Source organism: Lissotriton helveticus, chromosome 7, assembly GCF_964261635.1.
Source record: "Lissotriton helveticus chromosome 7, aLisHel1.1, whole genome shotgun sequence".
Classification (NCBI taxonomy): Eukaryota; Metazoa; Chordata; class Amphibia; order Caudata; family Salamandridae; genus Lissotriton; species Lissotriton helveticus.
In genome coordinates, this window is record NC_136068.1 from 71,838,791 (window position 1) to 71,862,009 (window position 23,219).

General features: G+C 42.4%; 1 protein-coding gene across 1 annotated transcript in view; it reads right to left on the reverse strand.

The window, feature by feature from the left end:
* Window positions 1–23,219, reverse strand: part of LOC144766615 (complement C1r subcomponent-like) — a 50,525-nt gene that overhangs the window by 17,059 nt on the left and 10,247 nt on the right. Inside the window, exons 2-4 of the mRNA XM_078650400.1 lie at window positions 3,727–3,946; window positions 2,105–2,285; window positions 386–514 (exon numbers count right to left, since the gene is read on the reverse strand). Of these exons, the coding sequence (XP_078506526.1) occupies window positions 386–514; window positions 2,105–2,285; window positions 3,727–3,946 (530 nt within the window). The remainder of the gene's footprint in view (window positions 1–385; window positions 515–2,104; window positions 2,286–3,726; window positions 3,947–23,219) is intronic.

Below are 23,219 nucleotides of genomic sequence, written 5' to 3' on the forward strand. Positions count from 1 at the left end.
ATTTTATTACATCCTCAACCTACAAATCTGCTGGTTTAGGATAAGGTGTAAACCCGGCCAATATACACATCTATTCTAAATATACCATTTTCATTAGAATAATAAAGTATGGGCCTTTAACACAGCTTGCAGAACAAGACTGGCACTCTTGATTCCTCTGCTGAGGCTTTGTAAAATCTGAGTAAGACAGACAAGATTCTCAGCAGCAAGCTGTGAGCTACTAGCAGCAGTCTCAAAAAGAACATGAGTGTTGTTATTTCAATGTTCTATAATTCTACAGTTGGCTATGGTAACCAAAACAGCATCAATGCTGAATTTTGTTAGGTAAATTCAGCAAAGTCGACTTTAAAAGAAATGATGATTTTTTCAATAGTGAAGCCCATACCTTGTTCCTCGCAGGTCCTGTTGTCTTCCTTCAGAAAATATCCAACGTCACATGAGCACGAGAAGCCTCCAGGGTAATTGTGGCAGAATTGACTACACCGGCCATTCCTAAAGGCGCACTCATCTATATCTACAAGGGTGGAAAACAATAGACCTCAGGAGTTAAGAGGAAGGCATCAGGGGATAGGAAGCTGACAGCTTAGGGTAGCATGACGTCATAGTATAGCATCAAAGAAGATAGCCGGTGTTATTGATGCATCATGGACGTGACATCAGAGGTAGGCATGCTTGCCACGCACACAGTTCTAATAAAAATCTATAGCGCTAACATTCTATATCACAGAACAAGCATAAAGTGTCAATGTTTGCTGTGCTGCTGGGGTAGTCGCTGTGGAATTCACAGCATTTAAAATGGAGCACCCTATAGTAGAGAAAAATGCAGTGGGGCCGATTTACATAACTAACTTAAGACAAAATCCTAATCTTACTACTTTTGGTATTCACAGAAGTTAGGATTTTGTCTTAAGTTTGTTTTATGATTAACTTAAGACAAACTTAAGACTGACTTAAGACAGACTTAAGACAGACTTAAGACAAACTAAAGACAGACTTAAGACGGACTTAAGACAGATTTAAGACAAACTTAAAAAAAATCCTAACTTAAACCTGTCTAAAGTCTGTCTTAAGTTTGTCTTAAGTCTGTCTTAAGTCTGTCTTAAGTTTGTCTTAAGTCTGTCTTAAGTTTGTCTTAAGTTTGTCTTAAGACAAACTTAAGACAAAATCCTAACTTCTGTGAATACCAAAAGTAGTAAGTTTAGGAATTTGTCTTAAGTTAGTTCTGTGAATCGGGCCCACAGAGTTCAATCTTACTAGTTTTGGTCATACTGTTTGAAACGTGCTGCTTGAAAAATAAGAAAAAAAGGTGTGTAACCAATGTAACAATTGCTTTAAAACTTAGTGAAAACTCTACTTGATTCTACAAGTAAAACATTTTACTGACTGCAGAAAGCTGGGAAGTTTATGACAACTTAGATATGAACAAATAATGTTCTTGCTTCTACAAATTCAGTCTACTGCATAGGAAAGGGAAGGATTCTGAAATAGGTTTGTTCTGCAGCATTGCTCCAGTGCTGGCACATTTTGAGCTAGGTTAGCGCTCTAGTTCTTTATTAGAAATCTTCGTCGACAATAATACTCCTAGTGCAAGTTCGATTTTGCCCAGTCCTTAATCATTGATCGCAAGTGTTAATTATTAACCAGCAAAATGGTATTCATTTTATGGACATCAGACTGATGAAAGGCTGAGACAACCACTTGAAGTCAAGCGTGTCCACCATATTACAAAATCTCTAGTACCAGACGTATTCATTCACTGGGCTCAAAGGGATCCTTACATGGCACGGGAGAGGAATTTATCAGAATCCATCAGATATGTAATCTATTAGAATAGATAGAAGTTAAATATGTTAAAGCTGATGCAATTATAGAAGTTAAATATTTTATGTTAAAGCTGATGCAATTATAGAAGTTAAATATTTTATGTTAAAGCTAATGCAATTATGGAAATAATGGAACATAAAATTGTTGAAGAAAATGAAGAATAACATAGGAGTCAGAAAGCAACACTATTGATTATATGGTGAGGTGTCAATCTCAGAATGCCACATCAAAGAAGCTCCATACAATACTTAATATACGAATCTCAAAATTGGATTTGTACCGACTGCTGTGTAGTAAGCAGAGAAACCTCCCATGTGTTCTCGCTGTTGATTGCTTGATTGGAAAATCACTGTCATTGTATTGGAAGAAGAGAAGTAGACCATGGGAGCCTGGGTTTCCTGCCCAGAGGGCACATTTTGCTTGCCGCAGAGGATGATAGACGGGTTCCATCCATCCATCACCTGTAGGGAGAGAGAAAGATGGTGATGGTCTTGCTATAGAAACCTCTGTTTGATGGAGACACTGATCCACGCCTCCTCAATGTCGCTACTCATAGATGTCTGTAGTTCTGTAGGATTAATTTCTGATTAAAAAATGATTCTTGTTATACCAACACTGGTCTGATAATATCATCTCTCCACTGCAAGACATGTAGAGGTGATTGGCATCTTCTTTATGGAAGGGAATGGAGAAGGTTCTAAGGGCCAGATGTAGGAAGGCTTTTACCGGTCTGTAACGGACGAAATTAACGAATTTCGGCCGTTACCGACCGGTAATAGGCTTTTCTGATGTAGGGGCCAAAATTAAGGATTCTGTAATTTACAGAATTGGTCATTTAAGGAATCGGTAAATTACCGACTTCTTGAATACTGATTCGGTAAATTACCGAATTCCTAATGTAGGGAGCACTTAAATGAGTGCTTATCCCATGTTAGGATTCGTTACTTACCACCAACTACAAGTTGGTGGTAAATAACGGAAAAAAAACAAAAAGCAATTTTATGCAAATTGCTTCAGTGCCATGTTGCAGACATACATGCCAATAGGGCATGTACGTCTGCAACATGTGCACCCATAAACAATTGAGGGATGCAACAGGGTGTCAAAGTGACACCCTACCACCCTTCAATGTTTTCCCCATTTTACCGAATCGGTATTTACCGATTCGGTAATTGCCATTCATTCCTATGGGCCTCCAGGCCCATAGGAATGAATGGCAATTACCGAATCGGTAATTACCGATTCGGTAAATACCTAATTTTAACAATTCAGTAATTTTTACAGATTAATTTGCTACATAGCATTTACCGATTCGAAAATACCGAATCGGTAAAATTCGGTATTTTCGAATCGGTAAATACTATTTACCTACATCTGGCCCTAAGTGAGAGTTAAAAGGGCTAATATGATTGGTTCATTGGAGGAGATCATAATGAGGAAGGCATTAGGAGATGGATCTTCTTGATGCCAGTTGTAACTAGACAGTCACAGCAATAGATACACCTGGATGAGTCTTTGGTACACATGGCAGTGACCTTGCTATGCCTGATCTCAGGTATTCTGAAGGCAGTGGCAGGAAACAGAAGTATCGAAGGAGGGGATAAGTAGAGTATTCATATACGGATTCAACTTAAACTTGAGATAGGGCAACAGTTCTGGAAATGAGACAGATATGGATATAAAGTTACTGGAAGAAGAGACAGTTCTGGAAGTAGATCACCTTGATGGAATTATGAGGGGAATCATTTGGCAGAGTAGAACTCTAGTACAGGGGATAGGCAGAATGTTCTGATAAGAGGGCACATTGACAGGAAATTGATTATCCCTTGAAGTAAGGGCTAGATCGAGAGAATTGAAAAGAATCATAAGAAGAAAATGGAGAGATGGTCTTTATAAAATCACCTTTACATATTCTTGGCACACATCCTCATTTCTACCGATATCAAAGTAAGTGAAGTGGAGTTTTATCTGGTAGCCATGTGCCACATTCAGGTGCCACGTCTGGTTGCATGATGGACTCTCAGGGCACTTCTGGTTGATTAGGTATGAGATCTTTCCAATTTTAGTCTGTGGCTTTATGTTCACTGCCTTGCTGGAGCTGTGCAGCAGAAAAAAGAAAACCCTGAAAAAGAAACATTACATGAAGCTTCAAGGGGGAATTTGAGCACGCTGAAAACATAATAACAATAATTTGGTATTCCATCCGCTAATGAATCTGAATATTTACTTAATCATCAGTTCACTCATCTAATTTGCTGCCCATTTATCCATCTGTCCGTCGCCCGTGCATCTATCTATTCATCCATCCAGGCATGTGTGCTAAGAGATTGTGGTAACCCTGCTAAGGAGTCTGTCCAGAGGGAGCCCAGAAGGAACCCCTGCCTCAGGCATCTGCTTTGGTGCTGTGAGGTATGGTGATGGAGGTGTCCCACCAACTACTAGAAACTGCTAGCAGGAGCTGTCAACATGAGAGCAGGAGTTGTTCTCTGCACAGCTGTGCTGCTCATCCACTTATTTATGTAACACAGAATTTACTCATCTAAATGACCATCAGTTGGTTCAAGCCACCTTATGTTCATCAATTTCTTCACTCATCCCCTGTCCTCAGTGGTGCACAATCTCACTGACCTGATTTCATTTGAGGACGTGCCACCAGAGGGTCCACCACCTGTGAGAAGATGCAAAACTTGTCCTTTTCACTTTTGTTTTCCCACGGGATTTGATCCTAGCTCCCACAAAGTTCAACCTGAAGGTGAAGTCCCAGAGCCTCTTAGTGGAGCAATCACCACTCCCAATTGCACCTCTTCTCACACTCACCACATCACTTCATGCATATGTATTGTGCAGCACTGCACCATGTTTGGAGAACTTCTTTTAAATTCATGCCCCTAATTCAACATCTCACCCCTCTAAAAGGCCCCAGGAACTTATTAAAAAAGGAGCTTTTTCTGCCCATTTCAGAGATTGCGCCAAATGCAATACCATATGCCGAAGACACCCAAATTTACATGAAAATCTTCTCCATCAATCCTAATTCAGAACCTGTATACCAAACCTCCATAACAACTTTCCATGAAAACCCATAATGATCCTACACTAAACATCATGATATCAGCTTTTCAAGTTGTAACAAAACTAAACAAATTCTTAAACCCCAGTGACCTTTCTGTGGTACAAATGTTAGTGATTTCTTGTTTAGAGGAGGGTTAAGGAAGACTGAATGAGTTTCCACCAATATGCTTGATGTCCCTTCAGGCAGTGCTTTATTCTACTGCCAGACTCACCACTGTGAAGAATGAACCTGATCTGATTACTGCAGTGCAGAAAGCTCCAAACTATCTTTAGATAGGAGTACACATTAATTTTGAATTGGTCTGACTCATCTTCAAGGCAATTTGTGTTTAGTATCTGCCCCATCAATCAAGATCTCAACAGTAAAGAAAATCCTAACTACCATAGAAAACCCAAGATGAGAATCTAGAAAATCCAACTCAACAACCATCTGGCTGCATCCTCCACTGTGTTCTTGTGCAGTTACTACATAATGGAACTCACTTTCTAAAGGTTCCACTATAAAAAAAGAACATCTTTGTAATTAATCCTAGCTGCCATCTAAATTCAAATCATTGGGGTAAGATACCAACATATTCAAACCAAAATATAATCAGACAGAAATATTGTATCATACACATTGTTTACAAAACATCATCCCTCTCGAGATAAGAATATAAAATCTAAACCCAGTAGAGTGAGATTTTTCAAACGGTTTTTAGAACACAATGAGGCATAATAGCAAGAACCTTTTTAAAATGATCGCCGTTTTTCAGCGGCAGGAAACTGCAGCTAAAACAGCGATAATGGGCTTTCTAATATACATTACAGAATTCCAGTAGAAGCCCAGGTTAGCTGTTCTGCACATCTAACCTGGGCTTCTATTGGAATTCTATAATGCCTATTAGCAAGGCCATTATCGCCATTTTAGCGGCAGTTTCCTGCCACTAAAACGGCGATAATTTTAACGAGGTTCTTGCTAATATGCCCCAATATTCCTGCCAGACAATATTTTGCTAACAATGTCCTGTCATGCAGCTAATCATTGGAAAGTCCTAAACAACACTGGATCTAAATAAATAGCACAATTGATAATTTTGCCCAACTTTCTTTCATGTTAGTATCCACAAGACAGCATTGTTTACCATTCTTCCCAGCCTTCCAACTTTAGGTTTACAAATCCACATAAAAGAGAACTTAGGGCCCGGTGTATAATGGGCAGGCTAGTTTTGCGCAGTGCCCTAAATTTTGTGATGTGACCTAAGTACTAATCACTCAGATGACAAAACACATATTTGCAGAAAGTTGCAAAACCCCCAGCCTCATAAATATTCATGAAGCACTTGGTGACCCTACCCGCATGCATTCAAACAAAGCCATGGTAGTCTGCAAGAGACAGAACCCCTCCTACATCTATGTGTTTGAATTCATTCTTGTTGAAGGAAAACCATCTGGGCGATCATGTATTGGTCCTCTGGACAGGATCTGCTTCCCATGAGATAGCAGGACATGATTTCCAAAGGGAGCTATCACCCGAGGACAGCCCCTCCTTTGTGAATCGCTGGCAAATCAGCTACCACCTCAACTCGGGGATCGGTAATTCATCAATTATACATACCGCTTCAATACAAAGGGGTTATGTCTCTCAGGACCTCTCCTCTCTGCAATTCATATATGACTACAACAGTTATTTTCAGCTTTCAAAATAGATTTTGTACATTGCACGAGGATATTTTGTAGCCCCAATCCTTTTTACGTGAAGCACAGGCTTTGCAGCTAAGTTCTCTATGGTTGTTATAACAGAGAGAATACTAGCATATCCTATGGGCAGAGAGCAATATTTATTATTATTATTAATGCAAAAGGTTATTGTGAGCAGTGTGGACTCACATTTGCTACCTTTATCATTTTGGTGGGACAATCAAGAATATTTATGAAGGAAAGATGGATATGAGTTTAAAAAAAGGCATTTTTAATATTTATCAGCACAAACAATGCATGTACAAACATACAAAAATACAACTCAATACTTAAACTATTTAGAAGAATTTTTTTTCATAGAAGGTAATAAAACAGAGAACCTTTTACTTTCAAAATGCATTTTTGAGGAATGTAGAATAAAAGACATTTCTCGTCCCATTAAACTGAGGGCATAGAAATAGTTATTTATTTAAAGATGTTATTCCTTTATCGTGGGTGAAAAGTGCTGTCAGTCTTTATGGCATATATATCATGTCATATCTTATTGCAGGTAAGGTTGTTATTTTTCTTTAATTTGTAATCTCATTGTTTTAATATCAACTTTGTACATATTGTTGTATATAATGTTGTTTATGTGTGCATTTTTTATTTTTGTTAAGTAGCCAAATGGTTCAAATTCTATTTATTTTAATTATGTGTTATTTCAAGGTTTTCGTATTTGTCTTAACGTTAATTTTAATTCAGAAATATTTTTTTTATTTCAAATGTAATATATTTTGGTATAATTAATATGAATGTTTTATAATAATTGTTGTTTTATTAACAGTTTATACTTTTTAAAAATATGTTCAATTTCCATGTTTTTAGTTTTTTTAGTTGTCCAGGATTATTGTTATAGATTTGTAAATAATAATTTAATGTTTTGGAAAAAAAGTTTAAAAAAATATTTTTATGGGAATTTATTTTAGTCAGTTTTTGAAACATACTTTACTTTTTTAGTTAATAAATCTTACGATGCCCAAATTGTTGCTATTGTGCTTTTGTTCAGGAATGTACATTTTTTTTAAATGTCAATATTTTTTATATTTATTGGTTATTTGTTTGTTTTAATGTATCTTTATGCAATGTTTTTTGTAAGTGTATAGCACTCAGATGTTCCTAATTGTAGGACATTGGGTCAATTTTAAATGCAAATAGTACATTTTAATTTCCTCTAAACTTCACGACTTTACCCAATGTGTTCTGGAGTGGAATAGTAAAGGTAAGCTCGCACCCCCAAAAGTCCAACATTTTCCCCAATGTACTAAAGTCTGGAGGGTGAATAGTAAAATAACCTCTATCAAAATCTATCACTTTCCCCAATGTGGTTACAAGTGTAGTGGGAACAGCAAATCTAGCCTTCTCACTGCAAAGTTTAATGCTTTCCTCAAACTGGTAACGGTTGGATTAGGAAAAGTAAATCTGCAGCCCCAAAGTCCAACACTTTCCTCAACAAAGTTAAGTTGGGAGCAAAAATAGTAAATTCAATCCACCCTCAAGTCTGGAGCTGCAATAGCAAATCAAAACCTCCCAGCAGCGGAGGGTGGTCATTTTAGAAGAGAACGGGGGATTGGGCCACACACGCAGACAAAACTGCTGACTATCTCACATCCATACATTCACAAATGTGCACACACACCCGTTCACAACACTCACACACAATAAATTCATGCATACATGCACCAAACATTCAAATATTCAAAAACATAAAACGTGCTGCAGCTCCTGCAGAGGGAGGTCTCAGAGGTCTCAGGAGGGTTCCGACTGCTTCCTCTTCTCACTGGCAGACCTTTGAACAGCCAATGAGAGAAGGTAGCAGTCCCTCACTCATCACAGTGTGGGATGGGGTCAGTGAGACAGCTGCCCCACACCACACTTTTTGACAAGGTTGACTGATTGACACTTGGCCCTGGGCACTTCAGGGCTTAAAACTGAAGCACCAGTTATGAGGCAATCAGTTGTGTTCCCCCTCCTCACAAGGTAGGAGGGCCCATAGGCACTTTTGCCTGGCGGAGGAGGACAGGCCCACAGGGCTGTGAAATCCTCACCCTAGTAAAGTTCAGCTCAGGCAGCCAGGCATCTGCACATTTACCGCATGTGTAGCTCCTAGCTGCCTGACCTGAACAAGAAGAGTTTGTGCTAGACTGACCTTTGCTCAGCCTGACAGACACCCTTCTTGTCGGAAAAAAGGTAGGAGTGTAGCCACTCTACCTGTACGGACCGACCGCAGCTGCCTCCCAAAGTGCAAAATGTTTCCCAATGTGGTTACATTTGGAGTAGGTACCAAGTCCAACACCTTCTATAATGTAGTCAAGTGTGTAGTGAAAATAGTCAATTAACCCCTTCCCAGCCAAAATTTCGAACAGCAATAGCAAATTAAAATCTCCCAAAGTGCAAGATTTGAACTAATGTTTCCACATTGGAGGGTAAATTGTAAATCTACTCCACCCCTGTCCTCCAAAGTCCAACACATTCCCCAATGCAGTTTAGTTTGGAATAGGCATAGCAAATTTAACACCTCATAAGTCTTATCCCCTTTTCTTTACGATCAACGCCCCAATATCCCAAAATTCCACAGTGTGGGTAAGTTTGGAAATGGAATAGTAAATCTGATTCCACCAAAGTCCAACACTTTCCCATATGTGGTTATTTTTGGAGAGGGAATGGAAAACCTAATCTATCCAAAGTCCAAAACTTTCTCCAATGTGTAAGTTTGGAGTGGGAATACCAAATTTAGAACCCCCAAAGTGCACCACTTTCCCCAATGTGGTCAAGTTTGCAGTCCAAACAGTTATTCACGCCCTCCAAAAGACCAATACTTCCTCACTGTGGTTACGTTTTAAGTTGAATCATAAATCTTATCCAAGCAAAGTCCAACACTTTCCCCAGTGTGTTTAAGTGTGGAGTGCGAATAGTAAACTGAGCCCCTCCCCCAAAGTCTAACACTTTCCACAGAGTGGTTAAGTTCAACGAGGGAATGGTAACTCTAACCTCCCAAAGTCCAACACTGTCCCCCACATGATTAAATTTGGAGTAGGAATAGTACATTTAACCCCTCAAAAGTCTTTAACGTTGGAGCTACAATAACAAATCAAAACCTCCAAAAGTGCAGCACTCTCCCAAATTTAAGTAAGTTTGGAGTATGAGAGATAAATCTAACCCTAGCACCTTCCAACCAGTTTTCCCCAGTGTGGGCAACTTTCAAGTGTGAATGGTAGATCTAGTTTGCCCCCAACAGAGTCCAACACTTTACCCAATGTGGTTAAGTTTGGTGGTTGGTTGGTATAGTAAACTAACCTAACCAAAGACCATGACTTTGCCTAATGTGTGATGTTTGGTGTGGGAATAGTAAATCTTGAATCCTTAAAGTCCAACACTTTCCCCAATGTTGTTAAGTTTGAACTGGACTAGGTCATTGACTCCTCTATAGTTCCAACGCTTTGCACAATATTGTTGGTTAACTTTGGAGTGGGCATAGTACATTTAACTCCTCCAATGTCCTGCTTATTCCCCTATGTTGTTATGCTTGAAGTGGGATAGTATCTCTAGCGGCTAAAGTACAACATGTTCCCTAATAGGGCTAAGTTTAGAGTAGGAATAGAAAGCCAAAATAGCCCACGTTGCAACATTTTTACCAATTTTCCAAGTTGGAATAATAAATCTATCCCAACAGTGCCCAACACATTTTTTATTTTTAAGAGTTTTATATAGCGCAAAATAGACCCGGGACATTGGGTATCAGAGCGCTTTACATGAGCACCAGTTTCTTTACAGACACAGTCATTTTTGGTAGGCAAGGGTAGATTAAGAATCACATGTTGTTGAGTGTCCTCGCTGAGACTCGAACCCTGTTCCCCAGCTTCGAGGTCAACTGCTGTAGCCGTAAGGCTACATCCTCTCCCCTTTACAAGTGTGATTCAATGTGGATTGTTAATGTAAATATAGTCTCATCCCAAAGTCCAACATTTTCCCTCTTAGACATTTCAGCCTTCGAGTGGTCTTAGGGTGGAATTTTTGCTTACTTGCCTCCATTTTAATCCTGAAATTTGTTTTTGTCATTGTAGGAAATTGCCCTATTTCGTACGGTCTACCCCCACTTTTTGGTCCAAATGCTGATGGTTATTACTCTGATAGCGCACTGGAGTCTGCTGCCCTGACCCCAGTGCCTGTGCTCTCTCCTAAAACTGTCATGTTTGACTTGGTAATCCAAATTTGGCATAGACTTTACCCCTTATAAATCCCTAGTATATGTTACCAGGGATAACCGGGGTATTGGTGGTAAAGAGGTCCCCAGGGCTGTAGCACGTTTTTGTGTCACCCTGGGTGACCCATGCAAACTACTGTCAGCAAGCCTGCAATTGAAGACTGTAGGATCAGTGAAAACTGCTCGAAATCAACTGAGCCCCTAACATTTAATACATGTCAGGCACCCATGAGAAAGATCTCCTCATCCCATGGGACAGGGTGTATTATATTAAAGGTGTGACACATATGTTCCAGCTATATGTCCCTATAGTGGCGTTCCCCATTGGAAACTAATATAGGTGTTAGCAGTTCATAGGATAACATGGCTGCCAACTAGGCACTCTCAAGATTGGCAGCTCCATTATGGTGCCAGTAAAATATGTCATATTTGGTATCAAAAGCATGCCTTCTCACTCCTGGCATAATTATTGTGCTGTTGGTGACGTGGCATGCACCCAGGTGGTACCTTAGAGGTTGCCCACCTGTTTGCCTCCCTCAGCTTTACTGTCCTCTTTACTGGCTGGCCAGACAGAACTTTCCCATGCCTGCTGCTGCCAAGACAGGAGTCTGGCCTCCTGTCAGGCAGAGTGATCACTCCAGGCGTCAGAAACAAAGGATTGGCCAGGAAGGAGGTCACAACTCCCTCCTCCCTAGCAGGCTATTTAAGTGGCACTACAATGCTGTGAGCTTCAAAGGATCCACCACCTCTGATATGCATCAGGGCTGACTCCCTTTGGAGAAAACAGCCCTCCCCTGACTCCGGCACATTTTCTCCCAGGCAAGGCTGGAAATTAGACATGCAGTAGGCATACACCCCCAGGAAGGCTGGCCACACCTCTAAGGTGGACACCTAAAATCAAATTCTGCCATCTTTAGGCGGGCAGAAATAGTAGGGTCTGGGTGGAAAAAGTGATCTACATCCCCAGTTGTGGTCACCCCAGGGGCACATCCACTGCAGGGCCTAGCTGCCCATTGGCTACTAGCTCTCACACCCCTGCTCCCCTAAATCTAGGATTTAAGGGACCCTCTTGACACCAAAACCTCAGATCTGTACAACTTGCATCAAGGAAAGACCAAGAGGAGACCGGTGTCGCTGATAACAAGACTTTACCCACAGCACCAAAGTAAAAGAGGGATGTATTGTTCCTCTGGCAACAGACTTGGAACAGAGTGAAGGACCCTCGTCTTGGACTAAAACTCATCTCTCCTGATGTGAGGGACCTCTATGGAAGCCAGAAGCACACATAGGGGCTCATTAGGATGACGGGCGGACATCCCATCGTAGAAAGGGACTGCCCGCCATAAGGGCGGGGGTCCCGTGGGGGAAATTAGGATGTACCCGCCACAGTGAAAGCACCGCCCGCCGCAATGCAAAAAATACATGTTGTGCTTTTCAAAGCACAACATGACAGGCACCGCGCGGTGCCTGCCAAGTTGTTCTTTGAAATGCAGGTGCACCCCCCACCCCCCCGGAGTCCCTGGGGGCCCGCAACGGGCCCCCGCAGGTAGACTTCGCATGCCTTTCCGTGGCGGTAATGCCGTCACAGAAAGGCATTCGCCACGGAAAGGCATTCCCCAGCACACATTGTATTATGGCTCGCAGTGTCAAACAGACACCGCCACCATATTGCAGCCTTTTCCGCCCCGGTCGCAAGGCGACCGGGGCGGAAATGCGGCGGACGGTCTTTCTGTCCGCCGCGGACCCCCCAGCCATAATAATATGGCGGGGGTCATTCCTGCAAGGATGGCGGGTGGATCGCCCCCTCCAGGCCAGCGGTGGCTACCGCCGGCCTGGCGGGGTCAATCTGCCTGCCATCCTAATGGACCCCATAGTCTCACCTGGACTAGTGGCACTATTTCTCTACAAACTGTAGGTAGAAACACTCACCGGATCCAAAGAATCACTGGCAATCGGGCCCTGCATGAGATCAAGCAAATCCTGGTGGTCGGGTGCATTGTGGGAGTTGTAGTCTTGCCTGCCCAGAAGTCTCAGGCAGCTGCGTCACTGCCCTGGATCTAGTGAAGTTCTAGAAGCTTTAATCTGTGCTTACCGCTGCCAAGGCGTATTTGTCATCAGTTTGGCACCCGACCCCTTGCTCAATGCTGCATCAAGAGGGAACTCCAACCACCCTGTGACCGACTCTCTTTTGTTGTCTTGGCAATATAATCCCTTGCCAAGCCCTAAGCTCCCCTTGTATTGCATGTAAGTCACCATAAAGTAGGGCAGATATAACTCATAGGTCAGGGTGCTTCATAATTAAAAAGGAGGTTGGACATGTACTTTTAAGTTTTACATTTCCTAGTACTGAAAAACTGTGAGGCTCATCAATCCCATAGGATAACATTGGGTTCCCAACTTTTGATTGAGGACAGATAAGCATTTCATTTGTGATAAATATGACATTGTAATAAAAAATCCTCTTTAAGGGTAAAGTGAGATTTAAAATTACAATTTTGAAAATGCCACTTTTAGAAAGTTGGCATTTTCCTACAGTCACATGACTGGAAGTAATTGACAGACTTTTGCAAATTCCTCCCGGACAGTCACATAATGGAGGGACTAGGTGTGCCTTAATGGGCCATCTGCCACACAGTAGGCTGGGCTCTTACTTCACACAAAGAGCTTGTCAACACTGAACTGATCCTTGCAGCCAGCTTGGAGACAGGGCAGGGGGGCATCAGGAAATGAAAGGACGTCAAAGAGAAACCTTTAGAAACTTCTCCCAACTTCAAAAAAGAGGCACTGATATAAAAATAGGTCCCTCAGATCCACCATTAAGTTCACTTTCTGGACATGTGGTAGGACTCGCAGCGGTCTGGATGCTGATGTGGCCCACTGTGTTCTCCACCAGAATGCTTTGCTGCATCTGGAAGCACTGCTTTGCTGCCTGACACCAGCTTTGAACACTCAGAATGTAGCCCTGGTGTTTGAGCCTTGCATCTTCAACTGAACCCAGGCCTACCTGAGTGACTTCAAGGGCTAGGTTGCTGGCCTCCTATTTCAGAGCCACAGAGACATAAAAGGCTCCCAACATCTTGAGTCTGCACCTGGACCCACCCTGAGTGAGTCCTGAACCCCCAGGTGGTGTCCTACCAGTCTTGGACCCTTGGTTGTGGTACTAAAGGTAACCAGATAGCAACAATCCAAACCTTGGACCTAGAAAATGTTTGGTTAAAAACTGTTCTGAGACTGGGACTAACCTGCTTGTGGATCGGCCCAAGGTGCATCACCGTTCCGGCCTGATTTTGCAGCTGCTCCTGCCTTGTTCTTCTACGCAGCAGCAAATCCTGTTTAGGTTTCGCCAAAGGGTAGTCAACCTCCTGGCACTATCTTTGGCTACAGCCTCCTGCCTTGTCCCACTAGAGATTTCGGAAAATAGAAATCCACACCCCTACTTTGTATTGCGTCTTCCCCACAAGGACCCTCCTTCCTCGGACACTGCCTGTATCCTTGTCCCGCTGCACTTTACCTTTTCAGAACATTTTTCTTGCAACTTCTTCTGAGTTGGAAGGCAAGCAATGACCTGACCCAAGCCACTTCTTGTATTAAACCTGCGCTCCATTGCGGTGGGCCATATTTTTTTACTTTGACTGAGTCTTGTATGACTAGATGTCAACGGTTGATGCTTTCATCTGTTAGGCCCCTGTTTTTACTGAAAAGTTTAACAATTCATAACTCTGGTTTTGCTGATTGTATTTTTGTTGTTTAGGTGTCAAATTCTTTATTAAAATGTACTCTATTTTTCTAAATGTGGGATTTTCCTTTTATTGTGTTTCTATATTACTGTTTACGTGCTTCACAAAAACTTTACACATTGCCTCTAAATTAACCCTGCCAAGGATTGTGGCTGTTGCTTGACAAGGACTCACACCCCAGTCAACCAACAGCACAATTTCTCATATTTCCCATTGTGATTAAATTCCGAGTGGGAACAGTTAATCTAACACTACGAAATTCCAACACTTTCCCCAATATGATTAAGCTGGGAATGGAAATAGCTAATCCCAAGGTCCATCACTTTCCCTATGTTAAGTTTGGAGTAAGTAAAGTAGTAAATTTCACCACTCCATAGTCTTTCACACGTATGGTAAAGTCTGGAACAGCAATAGTAAATCAAATCCTCCCAAAGTGCGGCACCTTGCACAGTGTGGTTACGTTTTGAGAAGGAACAGTGAATGTAACCCGCCAAAGTCCAACACTTTTCCCAATTTGGTTTGTGTTTGAAGTGGGAATAGTAAATCTAACCTAATCAAAGTTCAACACTTTCCCCAATGTGTGAAGTTGGAGTGGGAATAGTTAATCTGGAACACACAAAGTCTTACATTTCTCCAATGTGGTTAGGTTTGGAACAAAATTAGTTAATTTAACGCTGCAAACATCCACCACTTCCCCAATGTGGTTAAGTCTTGAGTGGAAATTGTAAATCTGGCCCCTCCAAAGTCCAACACCCCCATGTTCTTAAGTCTGAGGGGAGAACAGTAGATGTTATCACCCCTACACTGTCCAGCAATTGCCCCAATTTATTTAAATTCAGAGTAGGCAGAGTAAATGTAATCCCTGCATAGCCCAACGCTTTCCAGGGATGGGTACGTTTGGAGTTGGATTAGTAAATCAAACTCTCCCTGAGCACCAAATCCCACACGTTCCCCAATGTGGTTATGTTTGGAACAGCAATGGTAAACCAAAATGCTAATTGTACCCAATGTTTCCACATTTGAAGTGGGAATACTAAATCTAGCTCTCCCGCCTCCACAAAGACCAATACTTTCTCAAATGTAGTTAAGTCTGGAGTGGAAATAGTGAATATGCCAAAGCCTAATACTTTCCTAGTCTGGTTAAAAATGGAGTGTGAAGAGTAAATTTAGCTTCTCTCTGAAAAGCCTGACACATTCCCCAGTGTGAATAAGCATCTTATTATGTTGTTATTCAGACAGTGAGAGCAGGAACGCCCTAATAGTAGTCGGTGTTTCCACTGCCCGCATTACAATGTGACCGCCTTCATGGCAGTCGCATTGTGTATACTTTGAATTCCGGCGTGTGCTGCCGGCTGCAGCACACGCCGCATTTCTAAATATACACATCTTACCATGTGGTGCATGCCACATGGTGCCTGCCACATGGTGCTGGGATATGTAGGGGGCACCATGGGTGTCCCCCAGGGCCCATTGTGGAGGTCCAGGGGGCAAGGGGGCCCTGCTAGGGGCCTCCAAGTCACTTTCCACCTGCTTTTTCATCTCGAGTAAAAGACCATGATAGGGCTGTTGGAAAGGGACCTCCTAATCTCTACGGCAGTGCCTGAGCAGTGCTTGATCCTGTCGGATGCGGCGGTCTTTCCCCCGCCAGTCGTGATCCAACCGCCTGCATCATAATGCTGTGGTCAGGTCAGATGGACTGGATGGCAGTGGGACCACCACCGTCAGCCTGACGGTGGCGGTCCCACCACCATCATAATCAGTCCCTAAGTCTAGAGTTGGGAAGGTAGATCTAGCCCCTCATCAAAGTCAAAAACTTTCCCCAATATGGTTAAGCTCAAAGTGGGAATAGTAAATCTAAGCTCCCAAAATCTGACACTTTCCCCAATTTGGTTAGGTTTACAAAAGACATAGTTAATGTAACCTATCTAAAGACCAACAATTTACCCAATGTATTTAAGATTGAAATTGGAATACTAAATCTAGACCCAAATTCCAACACTTTCATCAGCGTGGTTAGGTTTGGAATGGTAATAGCCTAACTAAAGTCCAACACTTTCTCTGATGAAGTTTGGAGCAGCAATAGTAAATTAAACCATTACAAAGTGCAACTTAATTATTAATTAAACAATGCTTCCATGTTTGGACTGTGAATAGTGAATCTTATATCACCACCCTCCTCTCCACAAACCCAAAACTTCCTCCAATGTGGTTCAAGTTTGGAGTGGGAATAGATGATCAAACTGCCCAAAGTAAAACACTTTCCACAAAGTGGGTTATGGTTGGAGGTTTGGAGTGGGAATGGCACATCTACCTCCACTCCCTCCCCCCAAAGGGTAACATTTGGAATGTACTAAATCCTTGCCCCTAATGTCTAATACTTTCCCCAATGTGTTTAGGTTTGGATTGGCAATAGTAAATCCAACGCCACTTAATTACAACACTTTCCCATCATGCTTAAGTTTGGAGTGGCAATAATAAATCAAAACCTCCCAAAGTGCAACATTTTAACAACTATTTCCATGCTCGGAGTAGGAATGGTAAATCAACCCCCACCAAAGTCCAACACGTTTCAATGGTAATAATAAATATACCCCTCCTCCGCCAAGTCCAACAGTTACTTTAATGTAGCTAAGTTTAGAGTGGAATTATTTAATGAAAAATGTGCCCAGTTTAGATTAGACTTAAAACTCTTTATTTTGTATTTATTAAAAATAGAAAGTTAAATTTACAAAACATTTGAAAGCTTGAAGTCATAAAATATATATTTAGTTGCCTATACATTTTTGTTGACTGGCTATGCCTAGTTGCATGCATATTGCTGCTAAAAAATGTTAACACTTTGTTGTTATATTTGTAATTTTATATTTGTCTTTCTATACTTTTTTATATATTGAGATACTGAAAACAAATTATTGTAAGTCATTTTTAAAACAGTTTTTAAATATATTTGCAATTTTTATCAAATGTTGTAAAAATCTTTTAGAACATATTCGTAATGTGCATATATCTATTGTATTCATTCACTTGTACAGTAAGAATGCCTTTTCTTCCATTCCTTTATTCTGCCATTCTTTACCTCTTCCTTTATTTTGTAGTTTGTTTTCATTTTTTTGGGACTCCGGTGCCTGCAGGTTAGCAATTCTGTGTTTCTGTTCTCTGGCAAGAGTAAGTTTAATTCAAATACATTTTTATAGTCATTATATGTGGGAATGGGTAGTAGCTTGTTAGTTAGGCCTGTTTGAGGTTCGTGCAGTAGACCTAAATATATTGTAGTGGGTAAGTAGTTTTTTGTAGGAAGTATGTTATATTTGTGTCTATCTTTAGGTACTCTGAAGAGTGTGCTAGTATTTAGGTGGTATATGTCCGTTTTGAGGGTAGGATTTTTGGGCTTACTTTTACAGATGTTTTTATTGACTTCAAACTTCTATATTTTCATTATGTATATGTTTAAATTCCTACATGGGAAAATAGTTGGCAATTTTTAAACCAACTTTTTATATTATATCTCCTTGTTTTTTGTCATTTTCCTGAAGTGTTTTTCTATTTGTAGTTTTTAGGGTTTTGGAGGGTTTTTCCGGGTTTTATATGATTGTATTTAATGGAATATATGTTTAACTTGTATATATACATTTGTGATGGGTTATGTGTTGTTTTGAATGTCTTACTGCCTACAGAGAAATTCAGTTACAAAGTTGGGAGTAATTCTTTTCATATTTTTGATTATTGTCTTCACATGTGTGTGCATTATTGTGCTGCCTTTCGGTCTGGTTATTGGTGGCTCGAAGGGGTATCATCAGCCACAGGCAGAGTGCACATCTTAGATCACATGTGACAAACAGTAAAGAGTAATGTGTAGATTTGTGTTGCAGTATGCGCTGTTGTCAGGCTTTACAAGTATAGTAGTGTGTCATATGTGAGACTTTCAGATTCACGTTTGACATGCATTGCTTGACTGTAATGAGCGTTATCACTGTGTATGACATAGCCTCACTGCTGATCCTCCCTCCATTTGAGCACATTCACATGTTTGCGCTTCGCGATAGCAACACTTTCAATAATACCACACACCATTGACATGCATGTCTGCGCATATCCACAAGCTTGACAACGACATGTGATGTTGGCCATTCAATGTTTTCGGACAGCATCTCATTAGCGATAGTTGCCGACCTCCCGGTGCATACTACATTAATGTAAATTGCGCATTCTGCGACATCAAAACTGCAACAGGGACACACACATAAGTACACTTCCTGGCCAAGTGGGAACTGAACAATGCCCAGGTCCCCAGAATAATTATTCACACCCCTATGCTGGCCTGGCGTACACAAGCCCAGCCCACTTTGCGTATGTATAAATAGGATAACGACGACGCCACATGTCCCAGTTCTTCCACACTGCCTCAGGTGATATGGCTGCATCCACCTCGCATATCACAATGCGCAATAAAAAAGGGATCCATGAGGTGTACACAATCCTGGCAATGAAAACTGGATCTGAATTGTGAACCCTGCTGGCTGTCGTGTTTGGACACACAACAATGCCAGCAGGTGAGCAGTGGGGCCTGGGTGCACAGGGGCTGCAATTGAGCGTGGTGCACTGGGAGTGGTGGGGTGCATCAGCCTGGGTGCGCCGGTGCGAACAAACGATGTTGCCATGCGTAATGATGTGATCTCTGACCTCATTCAGTCACATCTCTGTCTCATTTTAAGGACCTGCTGGACCATACTGTAGGCCTGAGCCAGCGGGCAGCGCTGCCCTACAAACACACGTGGCATTGGCTTTTGGGGCACTGTAGTGAGCTGATTACTGAGTGTACATGAACACAGGCTTGCACCACTGCATTTTCACATGCACATTATGCTTCTAGCATGCGCTTTGTTCCTTTGTCTGTGAACGTTGGCATAACATATTATTATTTAACCTTGTGTATTCTCGTGCACTCGAACTCCTCTTTGAACCACGATTACCACTAACAGTTGGTAGATCGTACGTCAGGAAAAGAAGGATGCACTCCACTGGTGTTCTCTTTTAAGCTTGAAATAAACCTTCATTTACCTCAAGACGTTTCCAGCATTATATTATTTCTCCCTTTTCAGACACTGAGTTGGTTGCGCCAAAATGGGCGGAGCGAGTGCTCACCCCGTGACGCAGCCCTGGGCATTCTGACGCCTTCCATCGTAGTATCAAGAAACCGTCCCCGACCGGAGACCTGCTGTGCCACTCTAACACACTGGTGGTGGCAGATGAGGAGTGAAGCCTCGGTGCGCAGGAGCTGCAATCGAGCACAGTGCGGGGGAAGGGGCTGAGACACAGCAGCCTGGGTGCACAGGTGCAGGCAGGCAATGTTGCTGTAGATAATAATGTAATCTCTGGCCTCATTCATATCTGTTTCATTTTAAGGACTTGCTGGACCGCACTCTTTCTCGCTGACCCCAGTATCCCAGGCACACGGATGACGGGAGGAGAACAGTGAGGGCTGGGTGCAGTAGGTCGACGCTCTGTCTCCTCCTCCCACTGTTCTTTTGACTCTCCCTCCCCTTCTCCCTTCCACCCACTTATTCTCTGTCCCATTCTCATTCTGACTACCTTTCTTTTTCTCTTGGACATGGCACACATACTTATGTTTCTTTTTTGTCTTGCAGGTTTTGTACGCTGCTTCCGGAGGAGTCCCACCCACTTATTTCATGTTATACTGTTATTTGTTCGAATAAAGTTGTGTTTCCATTTATTTGTTTTGTTTTAATAAAGGTTATTTTTTTTACCAATAAATAAGTGAGTGTATGGGTCTTCTTTTTCTGACAACACTTGTCTGTAGTTTATTGTGAAAATCGGCGGTTGATAGGAGGTTATTAGGGAAAACATTTGTAATTTTGTGGTGCACCTACAAAATATAAACCAACAGACTATTACATAAATGAAGCCTGGGTAATTCTACAACTGCAAGGGTTCTATGAGTGTATCACTTTACAACACCATGAGTACTGCCCGTGTGATTACAGAACCAATAAGGCAATGCCTAGGGCCACAGAGGCTAAAGGGACTGGGGAGGCCCACTCTGCATATTTAAGTAAAGCCCCGGAGGATGGTCGATCCCCGGACTTGAGTTGGCCTCGAAGCCCCCCCGAACAATTAGTAAACAATACCTGGGGATGTGGCAATCCCCTAGGCTGCGAAACGTCTCTGTGCCCTCCGGCGCCTAAGTTACATGTGAGATTAAGGTCCCCAGTGCTGCAGAGACCCCGCAATATAATAATAGGATTGGCCCTGAAACATTACCCACCAACAGGAGCAGACAGCAAGGCAACCGTCTTCTCCAGCACCGTTTACAAACTCTCCAAGATTCCCCTCATGACAGCCCTACAACTAACATTACATACTTACATTCTAGTAGCATTACATACTAACATTCTACTATGAGTTACATTGGAATACTACACAGAGCACATGACTTTACAGCAATGAGCTCATGGTTTCATCCACGAGTCTTGAGCCCGGTAGGGGTGAGTAGTTTGCTTCCCACTCCCTGTATTCTATAAACACAAACTAACACTACTTCCACAGGTATGCTACAGCACCCAGAGCACATCACTTTACAGCAATGAGCTCACAGTTTAGGCTCACGGTTTAATCCCAGAGTCTTCACACCAGCAGGGGTGAGTAGTTTGCTTCCCACTCCCTATACAGTAAACGCATACTAACACTACTTACACAGTTATACTACAGCGGCCAGTATGCTACAGCGCCCAGAGCCTATCACTTTACAGCAATCAGCTTGGTTTGTCCTCGAGTCTTCACACCGGTAGGCGTGAGTACTCCACTTCCCACTTCCGGTATAGTATAAACGCACAGTAGGGGTCAGTAGTTCGCTTCGCTGTATGGTATAAAATCCTACTAACACTACTTGCACACGTATGCTACCAAGACCAGAGCACATCACTTTACAGCAATGAGCTCACGGTTTAGGCTCTCGGTTTCATACCCGAGTGTAGCAGCATCTCACTCTGAGCAACACCACACTTTCAGACCGGTAGGAGTGACTACTTAGCTTCACACTCCACCACCGAGGTTACAGTGCTCCTATGCTCCTGTTTCCTACTCTTCTCGCCCTTTTTTCCCCTTACTCGTTTCAACGGAATCACAAAATGGCTGCCAACACTTCCTAGTTGCAACCGCTCACCCCGCTTGCAGCCAATAAGCTGCTCGTAACTCCTCAGCCAATCAGATGGCAGAATTCCCAAATATCAACATCTGTAAATTTGATATTTCTCCAAAACTACTGAACGGATTTACACCAAAAAGCGTGCTTTCTAGACCAAGACACTTCTCTCTGCCAAGTTTGGAGTAATTCCGTTCACCTGTTCGACTTGTAGCCTTGTCTGAAGTTTCCTATGGAAATTAACATGGAGAAAACACGTTTTGGGACCCCACCTTTTTTCTCGGCCCCCCCCTTGACAAATCACCCTCAAACTTTCAACATAGGAGCTGATATGAACAAAGTTTGGAAAATGTATAAGCAAAACGAAAAATGCTCTTCCTATCGAAACTTGGTCCTAAATATAACTACCTACTGGCAACCGCCAGTAGGTAATATAAATATAAATATATATATATATATGAAGTGAACAAGGCGGACTTGTCCGCCGAAACGCGTCTGATCGTATGTATTGGTGAATAAAAACCTTTGATTTGACCCACGGAGTCGGTGCCTGTTCTTCTGCAGCCTAAGTCAGGATTGGGAATAGCCCAGTAACTGGATGCAGCGTGTTGGTTTATTTAAAACATGCAGCAAGTCAAATACCCGACGCGTTTCGGTGCTCGAAGCACCTTGGTCACAGGTCCTTCGGGCACCGAAACGCATCAGGTATTTGACTTGCTGCATGTTTTAAATAAACCAACACGCTGCATCCAGTTACTTGGCTCGAGTGAATTCTTTCATCTACAAGAATTTCATTTGCTCATATATATAAATATATATATATATATATACGTATATACACATATATATATATATATATATATATATATATATATATATGTGTATATGTTTATATATATTTACATAAACAGAAGAGCCAACTAGGGTGTAAACAACATGAGAGCAGCTTGGCATTTCATTGAGTCTAGACTACAGCCACTATTGCAGGGTATCCAATTAAGGCTTGCAGATACAGCTAGGAGAAGATCTCTAAACTGGACTGGTGTTCCTCCATCAGGGAAGCAGAGAACACAGCCACAAATTACCTAGTAGGCTGCCAGCCTTTAAATTAATCTCTATGTCTTTAACGCCTTAGCTGCGGCCATTATTTCGGTGCAGTGCTGGGTGTCCCAAAGAGTGGGCGGGGCCACGTCGGCCGTTGAACGGTCGCAGCACCAGCCAGGTAGTGCTCCGAATGTTCAGCGGCCAGGGCCGGACTGGGAACCAAAACTGGCCCCGGCAAAGTGCTCGTCCAGCCCCTCCCTCCCCCCGAAGCTTGGGGGTGCCGCCGAGCTCTTTGCCAGGGCCGGGTTTCGGACGATTTTGTTGCAGGGCCGATTTTGCTGCTATGCTGCAAACGGCCCTGTAACAAAAACGGCCCCCAGGGGGCCAAAACCAGCCCCCACCCGTGTGGCGCACCGGGGGATTGGCCGGTGCCCGCTACGGCCAGTCCGGCCCTGTCAGC